The following is a 26,991-nucleotide window of genomic DNA, read 5'->3' as shown; positions in this document are numbered from 1 at the left end:
CACTCCTGAATTTGAGGAAGAACTCCTCTTGTTATCAAGATGAAGCATATAATTTTAAAGCAGGTGAGACGGAGGAAGACTTGCAGGCAGGAATTCTTGCTATAAATGCAGGAAAAGTTTTGTCATCTTCTAATCCACCCACTCCTACATCAGTGGACAGTGGATCCTCAGACATTAATCGACAAGACGACATAAATCGTGTTCTGGAAATGATGAGGTCTTTAGTCTCCATGTTTACAAATATTCCAGGGAAAGTCAAAGTGGAACCGAAAAAATCGAAAGGTAAATACCTCCTGAAGGTTACATTCTTACTTATCGCCTGGATCAGATTCGTCGGAGACTGATAATGCGAAGAAACAGAGTGCTGTTAAAACTCCAACTAGGCGCAGGCCTCCCAGTCTGGTAATAATACCAGAGCTTCAGGAGGGACCTATATAAGCTGAAGGTTCCAGGATTGCCGAAATGTGATCTGATGTATGGGAAATTCGGGCTAATAGAAGTCAGCATCTCCGGAATTCTTTGGGCCACAAGTGGGATATCTAACTTGGAAGTAATCAAAACCGCCTCCAATATTCCGGTCATTACAGGAGGATATCAAACCTGTATAAGTTTCATAAGTAAAATCTAACACCAATAAAGATCAAAGATCTACTCGTATTGACTTGAGACTTGGTGTTCACGACATAATAGTCATGTACACATGACTATTGATGTGCGTGTAATGTATGTAAAGCAACATGTGTGCATGTGTGTGTGCGCGTACCGGCACGGAACTCACAACTAAAGCTCCTATTGCATTACTCAACCCATCGAGCCCGACGCGACAAATTATGTTACCTCTTTGTAAATTCAAGTCTATTTATCAGCTCTATTCAGAGAAGATGTTTTGTCATAAATATGTAAACTACATTCGAGCACGGGTGCGAAAAAATGAAACTGTTCTAGTTAGTATAGAATCACGCGACCACCATCACAGTAAGTGTTAGTTCACGTTGATTCACGGACATGTTGAATTGGCTTGCCGAAATTCATGTGACGCCACGAATCGGGGATCGCCATCTTGGCTGCTTACGCGGTACGACAGAATCAAATCGATGTTCGATTTGCCCCAATCTGAATCGGCTTCGTCTTACCCCTGGTCACGAAATATCAAACCTAAATTTTAAGTTTTCTAGAAGGTTCTGAACTAGACAGTTTCATCTTCCCGCACGCACATATGTTCCCAGAGTGTACAGGATGGGTTAAAAAGGCCACACTTGAGCATAAATAATTTGACATTTGCGCATATATAAGTAAGTGCGCAATGCCGACATATGTGAAATAGTAATTTTGGTTTTTTCAAATGCTTCAATATGGCTTTTTTAGCCCCCCAGGGCTTTAGTAAACTGACTCGTTCCAATGGTTAAATAGAGTATGTTTCCATGTGTTGTGTGTTATATTGTATGTGTCAAAGGTATCACTTATTTGTACATTATTATACAACGTCTCTCCTTACTATTGAAGCAAGTTTACAACAGTATCAAACTTATCAACAAAATGTCGCTGATTCTGGCAGACAAAACTTAATTTTATTTCGACAGCTCTCAAACTGCTGTCCTTTACTTAATATAAGTACAAGAACGAGAGAGGGCTACTTGTAGTCCTGTCAAATTAAGTCGTTAGTTTGATAGTTCTTAATCTATTGCCGTTCTTCACTTACAATAAGCGCAAGAAAGTGACAGAGTTAGTTTTAGTCCGGCCAAATTAAGTTGAAGTTGTTGCCCGAATCGACATCAGTATGTATTTCCCGCTCAATCTTCTAATAAAAAGTTTATCTTTTTGGTTCTTTTGCTAATATTAAAATCTTAGCGCCGTACTCGATTTACGTATACGAAAATCACAATGAGTACGAATTTATTGGTTTTCAAGTCTTACTGTACTTATGGGAATATGAGCTGGCGATACGAATTGAAATGTTCATACAACATGGCGAACAAATAGTAGAAATTGAATAAAGGTGCCTTTTCCGTGGTGGAAACAATTATATCAGCTATTGTCAGGAGTTGGTGTGGTCGGTCATCAACCTCACAACTCACACTACTGAAGAAGATACCAATGCCTTTGCTAAGAACTGAACCATATTGTTCAAATTTCTACTATTTATTATCCCAAGCTGTAGTTACGTTGAAAGTCGAAAGCCCTAAACAAAGCCAAAAATATTTTAGAGAAAGATTTGACAGTTGTCAAATTTGACAGTTTCGTGTAAGTAGCGCCATCTAGTTGAACTAAGCGCAATTACCTCGTCCTAACCCGCCACTCGACCCGGCTACGTCTATAACTATGGCAACACCGAATGTGTGTCGTCCCCGCGTCACACACCGCACTACACGAGTTGTACGCGTCTTGACAGCCGATGATACCTTATTTATGTTTATCTTACAATCTGAAAAGAGAGGAAATCATTCAGTCGGACATGAAAAATACAGACTTTACACCCCTTATAACGTAGCATAATAACAATACACACAGTAGGATAGACATTAAAGAGATATGTCACTGCAACCATGCTACGGTTTAAGGGGTATAAAAGAATTCCAATGAAGGACTTTCCAATTCACGTTCCCCAAACACACGATACATGGCGTTGTTCACTTTTAACGGGATAGTTACCTATTTGCTCATTGCTGGGGTATACAATTATTCAAAAATGTAATGTAACGGCAGAAGCATAAATAAAACAAATTTTTGCTTGATGTTTGGATCATATTACGTATACAATGATGTTGCTACCTATATTGCTTCTCTTTATCAGTATAATAATGGGTGGAAGTTGTAATTATACCTTGGTGTAATAAAAAGGCTCATCATTTGTACCCAAAAACAAAGATAAAAGATGCATATGTCTGTTATCCATGAGATTAGAAGTTTAAATGAACAAAAAACTAAACAACGCCATCTGTCGTGTTTTTGGGGATCGTCGATTGGAAAGTTCCTCACTAACTTCAATTCAAGTTTGTGTCTTAAGATTGATTTTAATTAGTTTTCTCCACGTAGTTGGTAATTACAGTGGATTAATTGGCATTATAATTTTAAAAAGGACATTTGCCACATTTGGCACTAATATTTGACAGCTTGCAAAGTATTCCTTGTCATATTTCCTTATGTTTTCGATTTCTTGTTTGGATCATGATCATCAGCGCTCAGCGGCGAGGAAACTCACAAACCCGAGAAATGCGGATGAAAGGTCAGATAGGCAGTTGCTTCTATAAAAACCGGACCTGTCAAACGTTCTGGTTACCAGAGCGGACCCTGTCTTAACGGGATAACGCTTTCCTCATCATGTAATATATCTAAATTGTAACCCCATAGGCTAATTTCCCACTAGTCAAATCAGTTACTTTTTACTAAACGTCAATACACGAGATTACTATGGAATTTGTATGAAGAAGCACACTGTGACTTCATAGAAAAATGTGATAAAATGTCGGACTTATTATTACCTTTTTCTTGATCCATAAATAAGCTAAATACAAAAAAAAAAGAAAATGTTTTTCGATAGATCTTTATTTAGTAATCAGACTTTCATAATTTATCTTAAACCTCGTACACGACCCAATTATAAATGTAATTATTACTGTTGTTACCCCCTCCGGTTGATTGAGGAGAGGTCTGTGCCCAGCAGTGGGAGGTATACACGGTGGCCCAGAAGTTCACGTTCAAAATGAAAAATTAGATAGAGGGGCTCATTAGCTACCAGAAACACCCCCATGTATGTTCAGCGATTATTTACGGTTTAGGAGATATGACTCATTTTGTACCTTAGCATAGTTATGAAGTTAAATAAAAGAATTATTAAGAAAGAGATAGCGACAAAATGATGATTTCTGAAGTAAGGTAGAAAATCTAGAAAAAGGTACAAAATGGGTCATATCTCCTAAACCGTAAATAATCGCTGAACATACATGGGGGTGTTTCTGGTAGCTAATAAGTCCTTCTATCTATTTTTTGATTTTGAACGTGAACTTCTGGGCCACCCTGTATAGTCTATGTATGTTGTGTTATGGACTGTTGTTAACCCGAAAATGAAAAAAGAACTCACGCTCACTTGGTGTGGAACTCCTTGATGCAAAGCGCGCAAGACCAGGAGCCCTCGGGTGGCGTGTCGAGCGGCGGCGCCAGGCAGTACATGTGGTAGCCGCGGTCGCAGTCGTCACAGAACAACAGCTGGTCCTGTACGTATGTGGAGTTATAATGTATAACGTATAACAGGGACATGACACAGGGCAGTACCACCAACCCGCCTTTGGGTAGGACTGGTAAGAGCCCTAGTACTGCATGATTGAGCATGATTAGAATGGCAATATGACAGGGACGGTCATGAGTACTAATATGTATACACTTTGAAACCATGTCACATTAACCTTTTTGACAAATAAAACCGTAAGTCGCACTAAATGTCAAATATGATAGTGCGACAGGGTTCTAAAGTGGGTACATGATATTGCTTATGACTGGACATACAATGAGGAGCTCGGTGGCGCAGCGGTAAACGCGCTCGATCAGCGATTGTTGAAGTTAAGCAACTTTCGCAAAGGCCGGTCATAGGATGGGTGACCACAAAAAAAAAGTTTTCATCTCTAGCTCCTCCGTGCTTCGGAAGGCACGTTAAGCCGTTGGTCCCGGCTGCATTAGCAGTCGTTAATAACCATCAATCCGCACTGGGCCCGAGTGATGGTTTAAGGCCCGATCTCCCTATCCATCCATAGGGAAGGCCCGTGCCCCAGCAGTGGGGACGTTAATGGGCTGATGATGATGATGATGATGGACATAAAATAGGGCAGTTTCCAACTAGTCAACTGACTTTTTACTAAACGTCAAAAGGCGAAATTGACACGATGTAGCCGTTTAACACCTCTGTGTAACAAATTGTACTCACATCGTTGTCGCTGGTGCCACAGACGGAGCAGCACTTGCACTCGATGCACTGCCAGCGGTACTTGCGCACCGACACGAACATGTTAGCCGTGAACTGCAGGCACGTGGGGTGACCTGGTGACGTCACCACGTTACTATTAGTACAGTGTACATCGTGTAGTGGTAATGTCAAGGAAATAAGTGATGAGTTTGGTAATGCAACGAATGTAGAAAGTACTGTTCTTAAACCTTTTGTGTACTGTGTTTCTCTGAAGATTAATTATAAATTTCAAGACATTTATTTCAATTATTACACATACTTCCAACATTATTAATTATTTATTACTGTGTTTAAGATATTCACTACCTGGGACCTGTTTCATAAAACTTACAATTGTAAATTACAACAAATCGATGTACATTTATATTAGGTGCGCAATAAACACCAAATTGCCGTTTTAATTTACAATTATAAGTTTCTTGAAACAGGTTCCTCAAGGCAAAGATGATGCATGAAAAAGCAATATTGCAATTTGACATGCGCATATAGAAGTGCTCAACGACAAGTAATGTGAAATGGCAATATTGCTTTCTTATATGAATTAGTTAAATATGACCCCACTTAGATGGTCAAAAAGATGAAAAAGTTTGTAGTATTTGTTTTCAAAAGTGAAAATATTAAAATTGTGGGAATTTTCACAGTTACAAGTCTATATTCGTGGCATTACAAGTTTAGTATGAAACTTCACAAATTGTAAGGCACATGACATTTTCTTACCTTTCTCTGTTGTCGGTCAGTCTTCGTTTCAACGTTGGAACAACAATTGACATCTTTTAGTATATATCTCTTTAGGAAAATGTTATGTGCCGAACAATAGTGAAAAATAAAACAAAAAACACGACACTTTAAACAATAATGAACATGACATGACAAGTTTTATATATCAAACATTAAATATGGGAAAATGTCGTAAGGAAGTGCACACAGTTCACTATTCTTCAGCACAATGCGTAAAAAAATAAAAAACAAAAGCCAATCGACTGTGTAGTGACAGTTTAATGATAAAAATTCCACGTTATACAAAATAAAACAGCATTAAACATCGCATACTATAACGGACTTAGACTACGATAAAATATATCTTCACTTCAAATAAACGAAAAAAATATCGATATAATCTTTGGGCGTACGCGACTTTTGCACTTCCCTACTCATTTTCGACTTTGGGAGGGGACAGACAGGCCAAGTAAGATAGAACGGTAACTTAGTGTTAACTTGGCACGGCACACCGCGCACTACGACGCGCTATTATGAAACTTATTGACTTGATTCGAGTAGACTATCAAACATAAATAGATTATAACCTTATTTAATACCTAACACTAAATGATAACAAATCTATTTTATAAAACTTATAGTGCATCAACATTCAACATAAAATAGTCATCTAATCATCATACATTTGTGTAATATATATATATATAAAGCGAATGTCAACAATAAACGGCTATGATGCAGGCCAGTTGCAAAAAACTTCTGTAGTCTGTCTTTCAATTTAAATTTTTACATTTTTCCTCACCTTATGGTTATCTGGAAGAAATCGCTGTAAACGATAAGGCCACCATTTGCCACGTACCTAGTTAAGAGTCTTTTGTAATTATTTCTTTTTATTTTGGTGCAATAAAGTATATTTGTCTTTTATCACTAGAATGAATACAGATACTAATATTAAATAAAGTCATGTTTTGGATTTAAAGGAAGATTAAAATACGATAATAATAATCTACTAAATTAGTAGACTCAGATCATATCTAAAAATAGGTCATATATACAATTAATTAAAGATTTTATTTGAAAACGACATCAATCATATGACTTCTGGAGTTCAGAACAAACCCAATTTAATATTTTAAGGCGACTCAATATTTTTTGCAACTAGACCTCGTAAATATATTGTCAAAAATTGCACAATTAAAGGCACCTACTGCAAATATAGAGAACTGAAATTTATAAGTAGCGAACCAATATTCATACTCAATTACACTAACGCACAAAACTTAAAATAATTTTACGTAACTTAAACATACGCTTAATAACAAATTTTCGATATAATTGTCAATTATTTCTCCTAATTAAACCTATAGGAAACGACAGCACTAAAACAAATCAATGATAAACTATACTTTTTAAATATACAACAAAAACCATAGTCTATGGGAATGATATTATTTATAATTACCATCAACAACGTTGTATGATAGTATATCATACAACTTAGGCTGCGTGTAGCTAGGTGACAGCTGATAGATTGTAACATATATGATTTACAGATTAATAATTTTGACATGTGACAGATAATTCACGCTGTATTAAGTTTACTTTTAATATAAGCGCATTATGCCACGCAATGGCCCCGATTCCTGGAGACACCGCCTAATTTTATTTTAAGTTATATCCGTCATTTTCATATCCGTCGAAAAGGAAAGGGACGGATGATTCACAGCTCTTAATTTTAGGAAGAATGAGTAAATTAATGTGTCGGGTTATTGACTGACGTAAAATTTTTAGACGGTTGGTTTAGATTTGTGCTTAAAATTGACGTGTGTTCCATAAATTTTATGCTTGTCGATTACCCGTCCCTTTCCTTTTCGGCGGATAAGAAAATGACAGATATAACTTAAAATAAAATTAGATGGTATTTACAGGAATTAGCACCAATGTAGGATTAAATGATGCAATGTTAATCATATTCCTGGATGGTCCTGTTAGTCAAATTTACTTTAAAACAAGACACTTTTGATGTTTGTTACAAAACTGTAGATATAATGAACGTTCGTATAATGTCACCTAGTCACCTAACATACCAGCAGGTTTAAAGGCCCCAAAACCACAAGCTAACATACTGTATACATTTCGCTATAAATCTTTGGACTAATATAATAAAATTTTGGATTAACATGCAATATTTGGTAAGGCACTACTTTACTCTAAGTCAATATGAACAAACATGTTAACAGTGTAAATAAAACATTAAACAATAGTTTTGTTATAGGCACTTTTTTGGCATAATGGGAATTTCGAATTTCACTATAATTTCTAAAACAATTCAAGACGATTTCGTAAATAAAAGCTATATAGTTTGCGATTAAAATATATAATTTAAAACATTTCAATAAGCTCTACTATTGCATTGACATAGTCAGTTTGCAATTGTCTAATCTTTCATGCGTTTTCATGAAACTTAATATTATTTTAGCTTTTATAGCTTGAAATATATAACAAATCAAGCATGTACGTGATGATTTGCGCGTAATCGAGAAATGATGGAGAGAGTAACAGACAATATTAAGGATATGAAGTTGCCTATGTCTGTTATCCATGAAATTAGAAGGCTGTACAGTCATGAGCAATATAATGTACCCACTGTAGGACTCTGTCGCACTAAAATATTTGTCATTTAGTGAGACTTACAGTTCAATTGATCAAAAATGTTAATGTGACATGGTACCAAAGTGTATACATATTAATGCTCGTGACCGTACAGCGCCATCCGAAGCGCGCCATAGAAAGTTCCTCATTATAGCCTTGACTATAACATATGAATTTGTTTGACTTAAAACTTTTGTCAAAGTAATATAACATACAGGGTGTTGTTCCATCGCAAAATTGAATTGTATATAATTTAAAAAACAAACAATATTATGAATTTTGCGATGGAAAATTCAAATTGCTATCAACTTAAAATCATGGGTTTAAATCATCCTTCAAAGTTTTTGTTACGATGTCACTAACACCCTGGATATATACAATATCGAAACATAATACCGGGTTCTTACTTACGGTGTTCAATCAGGGATATGAGACTCCGGATATCTCTATATATATCAGGAATCTTATATCCCTGATTTTAAGGCGTGAAGAACCCGGTATTATATGTTTTAATTATGGATGAAAACTTCTAACGTGTATATTATATTGATTCAGCGTGTGTCTATATTTGATTAGCATAATATTTCATCAGTTTCGACCGCGCAAATCATCATTAACTTATACAATCAGTAACGCGTGCATAATGACTTCAATTTGGTGACTCGTGACTAGACAAGCTAGGTGTTGAACATTTTTGGCTTCTGGGCAGTACAAGCGAAACTAGCGCTAAACTAGTGGTAAATAAGATCCATGTTCGTCAACGATAGCGTTGATACGCTCGCGGGAAACTGAAATCGAGCATTTTGATCAATAACTTTAATTTTAGCCACTGTAGCGCCGTGGTAACCTAGTTGGAAGAACGCTTGACTATCATTGAGATCGCAGGTTCAATGAAAGGGCTCAAACTGGATGACAGCGGCAGCGGCGCGGCGGCGATAGCGGCGCGGGGAGTGGCGCGGCTGGCGCTGTTCCGTTATTGGTGCCAGCGGCCAAATCGCGCGGTGTTGCGGCGGTATAGAGTTGTGTCTCAAATGAACGCGATGTCGAAACAGCGACAACGCATTTTCAATTGTAGTTCTTTTGTTTCGTAAGATTTATTATGGGCAAAAGAAGATCTGAATCCCTATAATGAACAAAGGAAACAAAAAGGCGAGTTTCAAACGCAGAGACACCGCTCGACTAGAGCGCACCGCTCGTACCCCGCTCGCCGCGCCGCTGCCATCGAGAACACTTCAATATAAATCTTAGCATTTGAACGCGCCGCTCGCCGCACCGCTGCCGCCGCCGCGCCGCTGCCGCTGTCATCCAGTTTGAGGCCAAACACGGGCCTAAACCAATTATGTTCGAATTTGTTTTCGAATACAAGTTTGAATTTTAAATGATTATTATGTGCTCAACAGTGAAGGAAAAAAGTGGGAAGTGGGTCGATCTTAATTGATTATCAAGTGCTCAACAGTGGAGGAAAACATCATGAGGAAGTGGGTTAGAGGGTCAGACAGGCGACTGCCTGTCTCAGAAGCGACTGCTTCTGTGGAAAAATCGGACCTGTTAAATGTTCAGGTTAGACCCTGTGAAAAACGAGATGAGGCGAAGGAGATGATGAACTTCAGATCAATCAAGACATACACAATTACATACATATTATACCAAGCGGAAGCTACAAATTCAAGGAATACGACTTGTCTTCCTTTTAGTGTTATTCAGGACACTATATATGCACTGTGTCCACTACATAAGACACATTTAAATCAAAACTAAATTAAACTTCGATATCTCTCGAAAGATACAGTTCATAAAATATTTTCTAGGCGCTTCTAAGGAGCTGTTAAATTAAAAATGTCTCCATTTCAGTTTCCTACGACAAATTTTAAGGCACGCAAAAGCTTAAATTTAAAAATCTTATTAAATACAACAGATAACATGTTATGTCGAAATATTTGGCATCCACCGTTACACTGAGTAACCATGGCAACAGTGACGTCACAATAAATGTGAATGTACACCATGTGAGCTGGTTTTAGAGCAATGTGTATAGTCCATAAATCTTCACAGGTCGCAGGTCGACTTTTGGTACAAAGTTAGTACGATCGGCTATTTATCAAAAAAAAATGCTGTATTCAGTATCCTACGTAATGACAAAATTGGAGCCTATCACAAGAAATATAGATTTTTTTTTTAATATAATAGGCTCGCGTTTGACCACAATCTCACCTGATGTTATGTGACGATGTGGTCTAGGGTGGATTACGCTTACATAGCAAATGCCTATTCACTCTAGCCTTGAAGACTCCTAGATTATAACGAGTCGGAAAAACAGACGGCAGACAGTTCCAGACCTTTGCAGTACGTATCAAAAAGGAAGAGGCAAAACGCTTAGTGCGGATTGGTGATATAATATCCATAACATAAGGATGAAATGCCTGCCGACGCCTAGTTGTCCGTAGAAGTGGGTGAAATTAACTCGTGAAGTTCCTGCGTACACTCACCGAAGTGTATCCTATAAAAGACCGACAGACAAGCTACCCTTCGTATGTGTTCTAAACTTTGCAGTCGAATGGACTATACACCTTAATTAAAAACATAATACCGCGTTCTTACCGCGTTATTATCAGGGATATGAGTCTCCGGGGGGTTAAAATGGCCGCATCGAAGCAATTCATCTAAGAAAGCAATATTGCAATTTGACATTTGCGCATATAAAAGTAAGTGCGCAATGCAAACAAGAGTCAAATAGCAATATTGATCTCTTAGATGTGGCCATTTTATTTCAGGCCCCTGATATTTCAACACTGTTGCAAGTGCTATGGTCACGGGACGAGTGATGAAATTGGAGTGGAGTAGGTACATCCTTAATTTTCTAAGGGCAAATATCTGTCTACCCTCTTTGCACCGGAAGTCTCATACCCCTGATAATAACACGGTAAGAACCTGGTATTACGTGTTTTAATTATGATAATAACCGCGTAAACCTCAAACATCTATACACCTTGCTCTGAAACCAGCCGTAAACTCCTGAAACACATGCAAACTTGTATAAGTGAATATATTAAATAATATATTATATCTTGATGTAAGGATAGCTAACCTAACGACGAGAGTATGACATGGAATGTATAAAGATATGGGGATAGGCTCACTGTGATAATACGTCTACAAAATTGTATTGTATACTTTGACAAAAACAAAGCGCATTGTTTTTTCTAGGGAAAGGGTTTTAAAGTTTTGACTTAGTAATTTTTTGTTGGTCAGTGTTACCAACTTAGAGCCAAAGTTGACCAAATTATCACGAGTTTACTCCAACGAGGTTGAGAGATTTTGTTGGCCAACTCGACTCCAGTGAATAGTCCTAAAGTCAAGGACGTATATTATGTCAACTTAAAATACCAGAATTCTTTCTCTGAGACAGAGTCGAATGTAGTTTCGAGATAACATTTTTAGAATTTTAAAATTCAGCATCCGGGGCTGAGTCTAAGTTAGATTATGAGTCTAGTGTCAAAAGCAACTTACAGCTTTCGTTTCCAGTATTCCAATCCAAAAGTATACAATAATATTGCAGAACATCTATCACAGTGGCTACGCCTAACTAAAGACTCATCAAGACATACCTCTTTGGTAAAACAACACACATTTGTGATGCACCCTACCACTAATTTTGTGACCTACTCGACACTAACATCTCTAATGTAGCGGAACACAATAGACAAGGCACTGGTTATCATATTTTTTTTTATAACTGGAATGCGAAATTATAAAAAAATATATAAAAAAATGAGAGAACATTATTAATTAAGGAAGCATAAAAACAATACTAAACAAAATGAAAGGAAATTGGTATATATTAAAGGAGAAACGTAAACCAAAGAAAAAGAGGAATACTAATGCCCGATGAAATAAATAATTTGGAATATTTAATGTAAATAAATAGAAGAAACAATAAATAAATATATAGAACAGTGAATTCAAATTGACTTGACTAATTAAGTACATTATTCACCAAACTCAAAACATGAAAGTATGTGAACACGGATCTGATATTATTTGGACTAAACTGTTATTTTTTTTACATACCGAAAACAGAAAAATCATTTTAGTCTGGCTCATATTTCAATATATTAGTATTTTACAATTTACCTTCGAGCGTCATCTTAATCATATTTCCAGTTCAAATGATAACCAGCACCTTGTCTATCTGCTACAGACAAGAGCCGCCCTATCTGTCAGTATTGTCGTAGGCGGGGCTCTGTCGCGACGACGGCGGCGACACGCAGTCGCCGTTATACTCGTCGCGCAGCAGTTGCGTCTGCGTGGCGAACGTGTCGAAGGCATCAGCGGGGTAGGACACGGAGTGGAGGATCTCGACGACGCCGTTGAGCCGCAGCGTGTCCTGCAGGCGGCGGTGCGCGTCGCCCGCGCGGCCGTTCCGCGGCGGCCGCCCGCGGCGCTTACCTGATCGTCCGCAGTCGGAGCACGACACCAGCTCCTCGGGCGTGCCCGTCTTCTTGTTCTCGCGGTCGTCGCCCAGGCAGAAGTCGCAGTACGGGGACGGTGACACCTGGTGTGGACAGTTTAATATGTAACATAGCGTTCTGGGCGCCATCCTACTATCCTACTATCCTAGGCAAGAGGGAAACCACTGCCCTATTTTTCCCTAAAAAAGTAGCATGGAAAATACTGCACCGACAAGAGCGTGGCTTTTAAATTGATGATGATGATATTGTTCTGGGGAATTGGCTAGGCCTTAAAAGATAATTAAAATTAAATACATGCCCCATATTCACGGGAGTCCAACTTTATATCATCAACAACCTACGCTTGTCCCAGCAGTGGATCTCGGATTTTCTCCTCCAGCCGCTGGCAGGCACCACGCATGCCGTCACTCCATAGAGGCCAAGGGCGTTTTACACTATGTTTTCCAAGATGTGGTCCCCACTCGAGAACCCGTGTAAATTATAGTATTCTGGGTGAGCGTTTATGTATGCCGTGCTAGTGTTTTACCTTCTTAGCTTCGCCCTCCTTAGCGTCAGCAGCGGGCGCGGCGGCGGCGGCGGCGGGGGCGGGCGGCGGCTGCGGCGGCACGAGCGGCGCGTGCGCGGAGTCCGACGACGACGTGTCGGCGGAGGCGGGCCGCGGCGGCGGGGAGCTGCGCCGTGCCGGCGGGGGCGCAGCCGCGGGGGCAGCGGCCGCGGCGGCTGCGGCGGCGGCGGCGCCGGCCGCTACACGGGATAAACATCAATTTAACACGGGTATTGACTGCATCTTCATCATTTTCTAGTTCGGCCGTCTCTGTTCTGTTCTGTCACACCGCCGCTACCGCAATAATGCTTTTTGACATTAGTCGGCATTACGCACTTATGTTTACTTACTCGGTAGCGGCGGCGTGCTGCAGTTGAGCGAGTCATATAACACGTATACATACCGGCGGTGGCGGGCGGGTTATTGAGGAAGGTGACGTAGCTGTCCTGGTACTCGGTGGCGGGCTGCGGCGGCGGCGCGGGCGGCGTGCTACGGTCGCGTGAGTCGCCGTCGCTGCCGCCAGCGCCGGCGCCGCTCGGCTCCTTGTGCGTGTGAGTGAAGTGGTACACGAGACCTGCGCGAGTCTTGTACTTCGCGCCACATACTGTTGGACAGATAAAGATTTGATAGTGTGTTTTGTAAGGGCGTTAAATGAATACATTATGACTATATGCTAAATATGTAACTAGCGTAAATCTATATCTATTTTCTTTTGTCCAAATATATAGCTTTTCGAACCAAATAACATATTTTTAGAAAGTGATAGCTTTATAAATCATTTTATACGAAGTGCTTTAGATAATTAAGGCTGATGGTAAACCTTTGTCCATATCAAGAATGACTTGTCCCAGTAAACGCCAAGACAGACAACAATACCGAACGAGTCATAAGTTTGAAGAACGTCGATCTTAACTTTTCAAGACCATTTACGATAAAAATAATAAAAACCTTACAAATCTACAAAAAATAACAAACATTATCAAATACTTACCGTCTGTGATGCCTCCTGCGTCACTCAACTCACTATTTGACTTTGATTTTACTTTGATTTTAGTTTTATAAGCGGGAGGCTACGTCAGAACAGAGCATAGGAGGCACCACGACGGCAGTCGGCGTATACGACCTCCAGCGATTATCCGTCATCAATCAATACCTTAGGTTCTTAGCTACGCATTTTATAGGAACGCTTTGGGAAAATTATTTTGATACTTTATAGATAACTCCTATAACGGCCTCCGTGGGCCAGTGGTTGAGCGTTGGGCTTACGATCCGGAGGGGACATGTCACAAAAATCACTGTGATCCCTAGTTTGGTTAGGACATTACAGGATGATCACCTGATTGTCCGAAAGTAAGATGATCCGTGCTTCGGAAGGCACGTTAAACCGTTGGTCCCGGTCACTACTTACTGATGTAAGTATGTATTCGTTACATGAGTCATGTCAGGGGCCTTTGGCGGCTCAATAATAACCCTGACACCGGGGTTGATGAGGTTGGTCATCACCCTCACAACCCACACGACAAGAAGACTCCTTCCGTGTAAAGTTGTTGTCACTGTCTGAGACGGCGCGATTGGCCCGCCAATCAGACTTATTGTAGATTTGCATATGGCATTAACTACTTGACCGGACAAATGGAACAACACTAAATCAAAAAGAATCACCGCGAAGTTTAAGACATTCCTCATCTACCTTTCCGGGTTCTAAATATATTGGTCTATAGATAGTTTTAGCGTTCATATAAATTGCGTAGTGAGAACAAAGCCGGCCCGTCGTGATATTCTATGTTCAGTTCTGGACGACGCACCTCCCGCGCTTTGATTGATGACTTCAAAAAGCTGGTCTGTCGGTTGATGGACTATCATTGTTTACTTTTCACAATTATGACTTACTAAGAAAAATCTATAAGTGCAGATTACAAGTGAATACCACTTTATTTGGGATAAGTTCCGTATACAAAATTACAACAGAGAGGCGGCCTTATTGCTAGGTAGCAATCTCATCCAGGTAAACTTTGGGTACATGAGATATTGAAAATTATATGTTATAGCGGGATTACTAGTACATACTTATCTGCACATATAATTTATTCCTTAGTAAGTCAGTATTAAGGGCTCTACGCACAGACGCGTTGCTTAGAGCGTTCCGAGACATGTTTTGGTTGAGTTTGTAGTTTCATATAAACTTCAGCTTCCCACCCCGGAATGCTCCCGCGACATCTGTGTGTGCAGACCTTAAAGTGGTATCGAAAGGTGGTGTCGCGGTTATCAGACCCAGCTGATTTCTGGAAGGCTTATAATAATGTAAATTACATAACAAAAATATATTGAGGTTATAATTTTAAAGTTTTATTTCTTAAAATTTATAAAAGGAACCATCTTTATAAACCTTTCAGACACAATAAAAAGTGTATCAAATAAACAGCCGCATCAATTAAAATATTAACACAAATGAAAAGTTACAATTGGATATTTTTATTTCTTATTCAACATAAATATTTCTTGTATAAATTCATAACAATCTTTGGGTGCTAATAATAGTTTGGATCTAAGAATAACATCAAACCCCTAATACTCATCAGATTTTTACAATACAATAAATATCGCTAACCGAACACGCAGTTACGTGCGATGACTTACATTTATGCTACTTCATTTATTTTTACAGCATTATATCTTTAAGTTTAGATAAGGCATAGAATAAGGAATAATACTACGTATAGAACGGCCACTCTCCGCTCCCCGCTAGCGGCTGAGCTAAGTTTACCTCACCCCCCGTCTTACTTTAGTCTTCAATCGTATGTGCGTGAGGCGTCACACACACAGATGCACATGTACGATAACGTCAATGTGTAGTGTCTGTGTAATACGAGGTTTTTTGTATGAAGTGTCCAGCGGGCTTAGCACCGTAAGGACGCGACTCTTTCTGGCTGCGACAGAGATCATCTGTCTCTTTTTGTGCAGTATTGTAAGAGAGTGACGGGTGACGTATGCACCAAACGACCCCGCCGGCGTGGTCGACGATTTCCCTCATTCAGCGCTTATCGCTATCGACCCACTAGGGTCGATTAATTCTTTCAAATATTTTTCCTCTCAGACGCCCTGAGCCGAGGTTCGCGTCCAACTGGGCACCCTCAGGCCTGTTGTCTTAAACGTTGTACCGGGTGAGAGCCTTCAGCGCTCCCCATTTGTCCGGCCAAGTAGTTAATGCCATCTGCGGCAAATCTACAATAAGTCACGTAAAAAAAAGGTGACGTATGCCGAAGCGAGAAAGAGTCGCGCGCTTACGGTGCTAAGCCAACAGGGTGTGGATAAGCTATAGATCTATATCTTTTCTTCTAAGATCTTCTCTATCTATAGAGAATGGAGCACCGTTTTCAAGGTCCTCCCCATACCCTATTGCTGTTTGTTGCAAGCCCCAAAGGGTGATTATTCATGATGAAATTGTACTTTGATTTCTCTAACATAACAAAGCATCACGCCCGTATCCCCGACGGGGTAGGCAGAGGTGTATAGTACACCCGCTCCTCGTCAGCTATATTTTAGTCCCATGTAATAGGGGGCGGAGCAAGCTAGTAACAAGGCACTAGAACTGGAATCAAAATGGATATCATTTATCTATGATTTGAATATGAATTCAATTTATAAGTCGAAATAAGTGGTCAAGAGCACGAGCCGAGTTTCGAACCCGTGACGATATCCACGCATTGTCCGAGCAGGGCTTTCCTGGATTTCATTTCTCTGGGAGGCTCATTTTCTGCTTTAATGATTATTCATCATAATTACTAAGGAACACGGAGGAGCTCGGTGGCGCAGCGGTTAACGCGCTCGGTCTGCGATTGTTGAAGTAAAGCAACTTTAACTACATAGGATGGGTGACCACAAAAAAAGCTTTCATCTCGAGCTCCTCCGTGCTTCGGAAGGCACGTTAAGCCGTTGGTCCCGGCTGCATTAGCAGTCGTTAAAAACCACCAATGTGCCGCGTGATGGTTTAAGGCCCGATCTCCCTATCCGTCCATAGGGAAGGCCCGTGCCCCAGCAGTGGGGACGTTAATGGGCTGATGATGACTAAGGAACACACTATAAGGGCCATAAGATCATTGTATTCACCAGAGAAATCTACGGACAATTTCGTCATGAAGAATCACCCACAAGTCTTATAGAACGTAAAGTATACTTACAGCGATAACTTTGTAAAAAGTGTCATAGCCTACGAAGCAATTTGCACTATCAACGGAAGACAATAATGGATAATATTGCAGTGTTATTGCTAACGTTACCTCACTATTTATGTATATGTGGGAGATTGTCGTTCTAGTATAGTACAACACAATATTAGTCCCTTCAGCTTATTATATACAATATACATATATTTATTATATGTATACCGGTTGTACAAATAATATGACTTCCTTTTTTTTGGATACTAATAACTTTCACTAACACAGTTGGCCCAACAGAAAACTGGGTGAGGTGTGTTAGTGCATCTTGCGATGGATAGACCTCTGACTACCCCAATTGGGATATAGTCGTGAGTTTATGTTATGCTTACTGATTTTAATATTGTGTCATACTAAATAACGACGACATGAAGTCTCCAAGGCACTGTTTAAATCGTCTGAGAAGACGCGGAAGCTGTCACTGTACTTTTTAATTTTTACATACTAAAACCCTTGATACTTTCTAGTATTTCATATTTGGCACAACCCACCTACATCAGCGCTGTGTAAAGCCATATTAAACACAAATGTAAGCCATCGCACGTATACAATAAAGAAATCGAATTCCTAGAAATAAACACCTAAAAGTCAAGAAAGATAAATAAATAGACTATCACAGACACATGAGTAATCAATCATTCAAACCAATCGGTGCTAGATACGTTAAATTGTGATTAACTTGTGATTCATTCATAAGATCCCGTTTACAATAGAGGTGTGGAGTTATGGAAGACTGGCTCTTTAGACACTACAGAACGCCACTAGAACCATAACAACTTCAATGTAGAGCGAATAGATAAAAAATAGTCTAATTTTATTTTCTTTTTTTACTTGGCTAGGCACCCATTGGACATTACTGGCTGTTCACCAGATTGTCCGAAAGTAAGATGATCCGTGCTTTGGAAGGCACGTTAAGCCGTTGGTCCCGGTTACTAATTACTGATGTAAGTAAGTAGTCGTTACCATGAGCCATGTCAGGGACCTTTGGCGGCTCAATAGTAACCCTGACACCAGGGGTGATGAGGTTGGTACTCCACCTCACAACCTAAACGATAGAAGAAGACTTGGCTAGGCAAATGGGGAGCCCTGAGAGCACTCACCCGGCACAAAAATTTAAGAAAAGAGGCCTGAGGGTGCCCAGTTACGCGCGAAGCTATATTTGTAAGAATTAATCGACCCTAGCATACCGACAGGGTGGTATTTCCTTTCCATGAGCAAGAATTTGAACTGTAAACCATATTATGCCAACATCAATGACAAAATAGTCGAAATATTCATAGAAGTACTTCGGAAAGCTGGGCGATTGAATTGATATTCAGCTATGTGGTCAACAATCCTTCAAGTTTCGTTGATAACTTCGTCTAGTCAAATTATTTGCCGAACTATAAAAAACATTATACTATCTCATCTAGTGGCTTGGGTGCCTGCCTATTGGAGCGAACACAAACATAACCTAATTTTAGATTGGCAGCTCGCCGTCCTTCACTTATAGTGCGTACAAGAAAGAGATAGAGTTTGTTCTATTGTGTACAAATAAATAAATAAATAATAATAAATAGAGCTCGTGGACGCGTCCAATTAAGTTAACTTTTAAGTTGGTGGTTGCCCGAATCAACAATATGATCGAAACAATTTATAGCTATATATAAGTAGCAAAAGTAATTCTTCTCATATCATTAACTAACCATGCCTATTCGCTCTCATAACTCCATACCAAAGAAACATTATTGAACCCCCCAATAGATCTAGTGTAAAGCGTGTATAAAATATTAAGACACTGGTTGAGATTCAGATCGATCTAAGAGGTTCAATAGGAAACTAAGCTATAATTATAAACAAAACTGACGAGAGAAGTATTCCACTAAACATATGCTAAGGTTTTTTTATATCATTTTGTACGAATGTATTTCGTATGTCAGTAAGTAGTGTGCGGTAAGACGATCATAAAGAACTGTCATGCTGTATGGTTCCTAATCTTCTCTTTTTCTTATCGTGTGGGTTGTGAGGTGGAATACCAGCCTCATCAACCCTGGTCTCAGGGTTATGATTGAGCCGCCAAAGGCCCCTGACATGGCTCATGTAACGATTACTCACTTACATCAGTAAATAGTAACCGGGACCAACGGCTTAACGTGCCTTCCGAAGCACGGATCATCTTACTTTCGGACAATCAGGTGATCAGCCTGTAATGTCCTAACCAAACTAGGGATCACAAAATGATTTTTGTGATATGTCCCCACCGGGATTCGAATCCGGAGCCTCCGGAACGTGAGTCCAACGCTCAACCACTGGACCACAGAGGCCGTCCGATGGTTCCTAATGGTGGGCGACAAAGGAGACGGATGAAAGAAGAGTACATGCGGCAGGGATGCGGATGAATGTGTGGTGTAACCAGAATGGACAAGATTAGGAATGACGACCTGCATACACGGCATATTGGCAGTGAATTTAGTTATTCTAATTTTATATTCAATTTCACATTTCCACACAGCCTACTAGTAATTGACTATTTAACACTTTCAAGGACAGAACGTCTACGGACGTTCCGATTCCAATTATATTTGTCGTACTACTTTTATGAATCATCATTGGCCCATGGTATCTGTCCGTGAAAGGGTTAACATGTTAAAGATTTCTTTCATAATTCTAGTTGTTTTAGGACATGTATATGGGATACTTCTCCCTCCAGTTTGCAGTAAACTACGCTAGCCTAGAGAATGTTACGATTAACAAAATTCACACACAAATTAAATGGACGCAAAAGACGTGTAGACAGGATAATTAAAATCGAATTAAATATACAACGCTAAGCATGATCAAACTATTAGTTAAACTTATTATTTGAAAATACGTTATCTATCTTGGTTTATTTTGTCACAATTTTTAGAAGGTATTAATTTGAAAACACTTTATATGAACACTTTTTTAAACACACACAAATTCACGCCTTTAATACAAGACTGAGATAATAAGCAGTTATAAACGACACTATTGGGTAGGTAACTAAAACTGTAGGTATGTAATCAATAGAACTGTAAGTATGTAATTAAACTGACTATTATTTTCCATAGAAACTGTGCAATATCCCGTCACAGGTCTATTGCGTCCATCGAAACAAACATTACGTGGCAGTGTATATATTTTGTATAATATTACTTTAAATTGGTGTTTTCGTCATACAACTTTGCACTATTAGGTTTAAATTGACGTCACTGGCATTGAAGAAACAATTCGTGAAGACGAAGTAAATGAAGACATTGCAGGGAACTAAGCTAACCATCGTATATTTGTTTTAGTAAGTGGCGAAGAATACTGGGTTCCACGCCAATGGCAATGGAATAAAGTCAATATTTTAGAATCAGTCGATAGTAACTTAAAATGCATAAATTTTAGCCACATTTCATTTTTAGTCGTTTATAATATTCACCACTTACTAGGACGAATACGAGAACATTCTAAAACTAAATAAAATAAACACTTGGCCTTAAAATAAATTAATTTAAATGCATGTTTCAATTTATAGAAATATTAAAATTTAGCGTAAATCTCGCGGCTTTTGGTGTATACTGATAGGAACATTCCCTATTATAACAAACGATCTAGCTAAAGGCACGGGAAGCCATTGGTCCCGGCTTTTAGCCGAAAATACATCCATCAACCCGCAGTGGAGCAGTGGTGGAGTATGCTCCATAGACCTGAGTCGAATGAGGGGAAGTCTGTGTCCAACAGTACTTATCCGAAAATACTTCTGTTTCGATAAGTTAGCGTCTTTTAAGTTGCACATTTGAGAATATTCTCAATCAGCACGCACCAATAGAAAGATTTTGCTTGCAATAATAATTAATTAATCAAAACCGCGAGATATTAACTAGTACAATACGCGTTATCTACAGTAGGATCCTGCCAATCGTCTAATAATTTTCCTAATTTTCACTAGTAAACCAGTAAGAGATTCACTTACACACTAAAACACTATACACGATCATACATACACAACAATAAAAGGCATATTTGCGTTTCTGATACTGACCAAAGCTTATGTATTGTGTGTCAAATGTTATACTGTTTGTTATTACAATATAGTTAACGGAAATATCTATCTAAATAAATAGGAAGACAAATATTGGTGCTGATTCCGGCACACACCATCTAATTTTAGATTGAGTTATACCTGTCATTCTCTTATCCGGCGAAAATAAAAGGGACGGATAATCGACAGACATAAAATTTACGGAACAAATAACACACGTCAATTTTAGGCAGAATTAAAAAAAAAACATTGTCAAAGTTTTATATTGGCCAATAACCCGACAAATTTAAGTTGACAGCACACGTGAAACGCGTTGGATATCAGCGAGATGCCCATTTAATTTGCCCGGGTTATTCATTCATTGTAAAATTAACAGTTGTCCATCTCCCATCCCTTTCCTTTTCGGCGGATAAGAAAATGACAGGTATAACTTAAAATAAAGTTAGGAGGTGTCTGTAGGAAACAGAGCCGTTGAGAAAGTTAAGTTTTTAATTTCTCTTATTTAGCTGCCGAAGTCAAAATGTATCATGTTTCAGATGTTTAGTTTTATTCATAAGACAATTTTCTTCGGTTTCAAAATACTGTAGTGCTGTAGTGACACACAATAACAAGCATACTCCAAAAAACTTTACTTCTTATTGCTCGACGTGGCCACAGAATACTTTACCATACTTCCTTATAAAACATTTACAAGACAGTACCAACATTGAACAATTCATTTGTAAAGAATTTTGGCGAATGTGTAACAGTTTTAGGCCACTCGCTTTTTGGACGCGTTTTCGTACGAATTTCACTCGCGTACACGTACGAACACTGGTCTGTGACAACCAACTTGCACCCAGTGTGCGCGCTCCCATACCGTACTTGGAAGTTTGGGATTATTCCTGCGTGTTCGTACGTACATACGTACACGAGTCGAGTCCGTATGAAAACGCATCTAACTGCGACAGGCCTTAAAAGTTGTATGGTAAAATATACTCTGTGACACGGTCCTGTTTAACAACTATATGTTACAGTACTCATTGGCCCTGATCTATGTAGTTAATATTACTGTAGCTTACGTTGATGATATTTTAGAATTATCTAGAATGTTCGATATGCCAGCAACGAGAATTGGGCTTGGGAGATCTTGTTGAGATTTATAGAATCTTATAATAGTATGTTTATTTGTGACATATTAGACTTGCTTGGCTCAGACAAAGTATGGCTCTTCCAAATATAAAGTATTTGAAGGTGTAAGCGAAGTTGTGTTCAGAGGGTTAAAGAGGCCACATTGAAGCAGTTCTTCTAAAAAAGCTATATTGCTATTGGCTTAAGTAGACATTGCGCACTTATAGATGAATTGCTTTTGGCCTTTTTGGACCTGCTGGTAGTCGTTTGATGGGAACTGTTCACTAAATTGTTAGTCTATTGAGATTTCTTTCTCGTCAACATGAGGGGATGATCTTACACAAAACGCCAATTGGCTGGTAAGATGACACTTTATAGTTCATCACGTTTATCTTAGTATTTAAATTCATACCGTAACTGTATACCTTCAAATATCCTTTACCTACAAACACAATTTGTATCATGAACCATTAACATTACCAAAACCTAAAGCACAATCAAGTCAATGGCATATCAAACAGAACATTATAATCGAATTATCTATTGAAAGCTCAGGCCCATACTTTAGTAACTATTGAGCAAATTCGTACAATCGGAGGTATTCATTACGATCCTATAATTTCCTAAGATACGTGTATATATTGCACTTGAGGGAATGTTCTACCGACGTCTACTCTCATACGAACTGCCGCGATCTATAAGCTCGAATAATGGTCTCTAAGACTTACATTGTTCTAGAGATAGTCTGGGAAATAAATAAGAGAGAATTCAAACCCTTTCCAATAAAAAAATCTCATACAGTGCAATGCTTTAAGTAGTTGTTACAACAAGAATGCTTATTTCCATTACAGTCACCACTGTATTACTATTGGTATAATAAAACATAGTATGCTCAAGTGACAGCTAATATTTCAATGTTGGCCTCACTGAGACGCCATCTACACTCCGTTGCCATTTTGTAAAAAAAATAATTACCCACTAATGTTTTCAATTTACTTTGCAAAACAATTTTGAACTTTTAGTAATAGATTTACAGTTTTAATGATTTTTATATATGTGTCAAGTGATAGAAATTAAGTACATTAGTCAGTAATTCGCTTCATTATCAATAATAAAATTGAAGTTCTTGGAATGTTGGAGATACCTACCAATTTAATGGTAACACTCACGTAACACATACATACATCAAACGGCTAGCAACGGCGGCTTTTCATGGGATTGAGCATACCTTGTTTTATTATACCATGGCTACTACTATGCCGTTTTTCACCTTGGGTTTTCTTTCTTTTTCTCTCTATTGTATTCTCAGGCTCCTCACAAGCTTTGCCCTACCTTCACTCCTCTCCAATGTACTAAAAATAGGAAGCTAGCCATCTACGAGGTTTACCGACAGGACCTGAGCTAGGATATGATATCGCACACAACCTACACTTAATATATTCTATAACATTCAATATTTTTAGATAAAATATGACTGTCCACGACACAATAGAAGAAGCAACATCATTCTTGTGTTGAGTTTATTTATCAATCTCTATATTGCTAGACCAACATGGTCGATGTCATAACTGAAGTTGGTTTAATTCCATACCGCAAAACACAAAATATTATTCTAATTTCTAATATTAAAACCAAATTCTACGGTCCCTCGTCTATATCGAGTGTAGATTGTGCGCGTGTACCTAATAGTAGGCTAAGGCGCGGGGGCTAGTGCCTCCTGCGAGTGGACTTACGTTCGCAGCCGAAGGGCTTCTCTGAGTCGCCGGGGCACTCGTACGGCAGCGTGCCTTGCCCGGCGCGCTTACGGCCGCGACCCTGGAGTGCACAACGAGATTGAATTAGTAAACGCTTAAATAGTTAATAGCACACCCTGGACACTTCATATAAAACATCTTGTTTCACACAGACACTACACATTGACGTTGTCGTACACGCGCATCTGTGTGTGTGAAGTCTGACGCCCATACGATTGAAGACTAAAGTAACTCTCTGCTGGTGGGGAGCAGAGATAGTATTATTCCTTAATCTATGATAATAGTTAAACCCGACATTTTTGTCTTTTTAGATTCATAATTCAACTGAATGAAAACGACGATGATGACGACGACGAAAGTGACGAAAAATATCAAACAGAGAGTGAAAATGAAAGCGATATGGAAATTGATTTATAATAAAACAATCTATTAATATTTAATTTTTAGTTTTCCTAATAGTTGGTCCTCAAGCATAATAATAAAAATAGTTCTATCTTTTTATTCACTCCTACATATATTACGTCACAAGTAAGTACAACTTATCGCAAGATTTATTCTGGCACACTTCTCTACGTGTGCAGCCGTGTTCTAGAATGTCAAGATGATGACGCGCTACCCCGTCCCCGCCACCGTCTGTCGCCCCGCAGGAGGGTCGCGCACGAGATTGCCGGACTATAGTCATTGGCACACCCAATGCAAGATGAAAAAAGTACCCAAACTATTGGAAATTTGGGTAATGAATTAGAAAACGAAAGCACAGCACAGGGGTATCTATTCAGTTAAATAAAGTACAGTATACTGACCGCTCGGCCACGTTTGGCGGGCGTGTCGTCTGCGGCGGCAGACTTCCTGGTGCGGCCGCCGCGCGAGCCCGGTCCGGTAGGCGTGGCGCCGCCGCGTCGCCGGCGCCTATTCGCGTACGTGTCATCATAGTAATCCTCGTCGGACTCCGGGTCCGGTTCCTCGCCCGTTTCCATCTCTTCCATTGCTAACTCGTCGTAGAACCATTCCTGGAAAATACAATTTGATTTCTTGTATTGGACTGTTTTCATAAAAGCTCTACCAAAACAACAAATTGAGAATAAAAAGATAAGAACGAGGCACGGGTGCCTCTTCTCCTCAAGATTTCAGGTATTTATGACTCTACAGATAAAATATTATTCTGTAAATCTAAAAGGGCTAAGTTTAATTTTTGCAGAAATTATTCATCATCATCAGAAATCAATTTCTGGTAAAACATAGTGACTGCTGTCCGTCACTGGACCGCACCTCTAAATAAATGAAAACCACAAACTGACAAAAGCGTTTAAGTTGATGGCAAACCACAGTTGCGTAAAAAATAGGAATAAGTCATAACAGCAAATCTATTCCCCGGCTATACAGGTTGTGAGAAGCTGCAGTAGTTTTAGGCGGATGAGACGTTCGTTATGTAAAATTGACGATTCAAAGTGTAACTATGTTACCTACTGAATAAAGATATTTTTGAATTTGAATTTGAATAAGAATAAGAATAGGTACCTACTAAGTCAGAAGAGAAAAGAGCTCTGTTATTTACCTTAGGATCATCTTTAGTGGCAGTCTGTGACCCGTCTCGGCTGTCCTCTCCAGCGAGGGCTTCACCGGGCACTCCAGAGCTGTTCTCCCCTTCGCCTGTATTTTCTGCTGTGTCTGCTGCACTCCAGCCCCATCGAGTGGAAGACATTGTGAGGTACTGGCGTCTTGCTTTGCGCCATCTACGATAAAATTTATAAGTTGTTGTTTTAGATTTCCCCTTGTTTGAGTAGAAATATTAATACAACCAACTCAATTAGATTATCATTCCATTATTTGATGAGAGGCAGTCTAAATAAATATTTTCTGCAATTTCTCGTGTTACCAGTTACCACTAATGGTATATCTCACCTTTGTGCAGGATATGTGTAGACCTGCCCCTCTCGCGCGCCGGGCATACGTTGTTTTCTCGTCATAAATAGGTTGCAGTGACTTTGTGCGACCCCTGTACAATAACACCATTATTACACTAATCAACAATTAGCAAAACGAGGGCAAGCTAATGAGAAAGGTAAGAGAAGTGAAAACCAATCTAATTAGCACCATTTTATAGGTCGCATCGACCTATAAAAAGTTTGTTATGAAAAGGCATTGGGGCGTAAAATAATCAATATCTTACCGGTTTGGGTATCGATGAAGGGCATCCGCATCCGCCTCTCGGCGCATAGTCGTGAATTAAATGTAGAGGAATTCTCAATAATCTCCTTGTAACTCGGATCACTGAGAAAACTGCAAATGAAGTGAGAAATCAACTTTAGAACACCCAACACAAACACATATTTTCACTGAAAAATACACAAGTCTCACGAAGAATTTTAATCATCACTGTAGTCGTGATTAAAAGGTACACAATTTAACTAGGAACTCCTAAATTACCTCTCTATTTTTGATAAATTTGAGGGATTCACGATCTGAATCTCGGCGGCTGCCATTTTGGCAAAGCAGGCGACGCTGGATTGGTGACGTCATCAAAGCAACGTTACTTCATTTCCG

General features: G+C 39.2%; 1 protein-coding gene across 1 annotated transcript; it reads right to left on the bottom strand.

Moving 5' to 3' along the window:
- Nucleotides 1–1,605: 1,605 nt before the first annotated feature.
- Nucleotides 1,606–26,957, bottom strand: LOC126376759 (zinc finger protein ubi-d4). Its single transcript, XM_050024329.1, has 12 exons — nt 26,875–26,957; nt 26,618–26,727; nt 26,350–26,443; nt 26,003–26,180; nt 25,251–25,457; nt 24,427–24,508; nt 13,740–13,940; nt 13,319–13,512; nt 12,770–12,875; nt 4,916–5,028; nt 4,079–4,209; nt 1,606–2,422 (listed from the first exon to the last, which is right to left on the bottom strand). The coding sequence occupies exons 1-11, from the start codon at nt 26,928–26,930 to the stop codon at nt 4,081–4,083; spliced, it is 1,470 nt and encodes a 489-aa protein (XP_049880286.1). The 5' UTR covers nt 26,931–26,957; the 3' UTR covers nt 1,606–2,422; nt 4,079–4,080.
- Between the last annotated feature and the right edge of the window lie 34 nt (nt 26,958–26,991).

Source organism: Pectinophora gossypiella, chromosome 21 (genome assembly GCF_024362695.1).
Source record: "Pectinophora gossypiella chromosome 21, ilPecGoss1.1, whole genome shotgun sequence".
Taxonomy (NCBI): domain Eukaryota; kingdom Metazoa; phylum Arthropoda; class Insecta; order Lepidoptera; family Gelechiidae; genus Pectinophora; species Pectinophora gossypiella.
This window is presented reverse-complemented; position numbering and strand designations above follow the sequence as displayed.

What these genes read in the sequence shown, in the direction of transcription:
- LOC126376759 (XM_050024329.1), bottom strand. Translation starts at nt 26,930, where the DNA reads ATGGCAGCCGCCGAGATTCAGATCGTGAATCCCTCAAATTTATCAAAA. An exon ending in CCGCCAAACGTGGCCGAGCG is followed by an intron (nt 24,509 to 25,250) that starts GTCAGTATACTG and finishes TGTGCACTCCAG; the next exon opens with GGTCGCGGCCGTAAGCGCGC. An exon ending in CTCCGACTGCGGACGATCAG is followed by an intron (nt 5,029 to 12,769) that starts GTAAGCGCCGCG and finishes TGACGTCACCAG; the next exon opens with GTCACCCCACGTGCCTGCAG.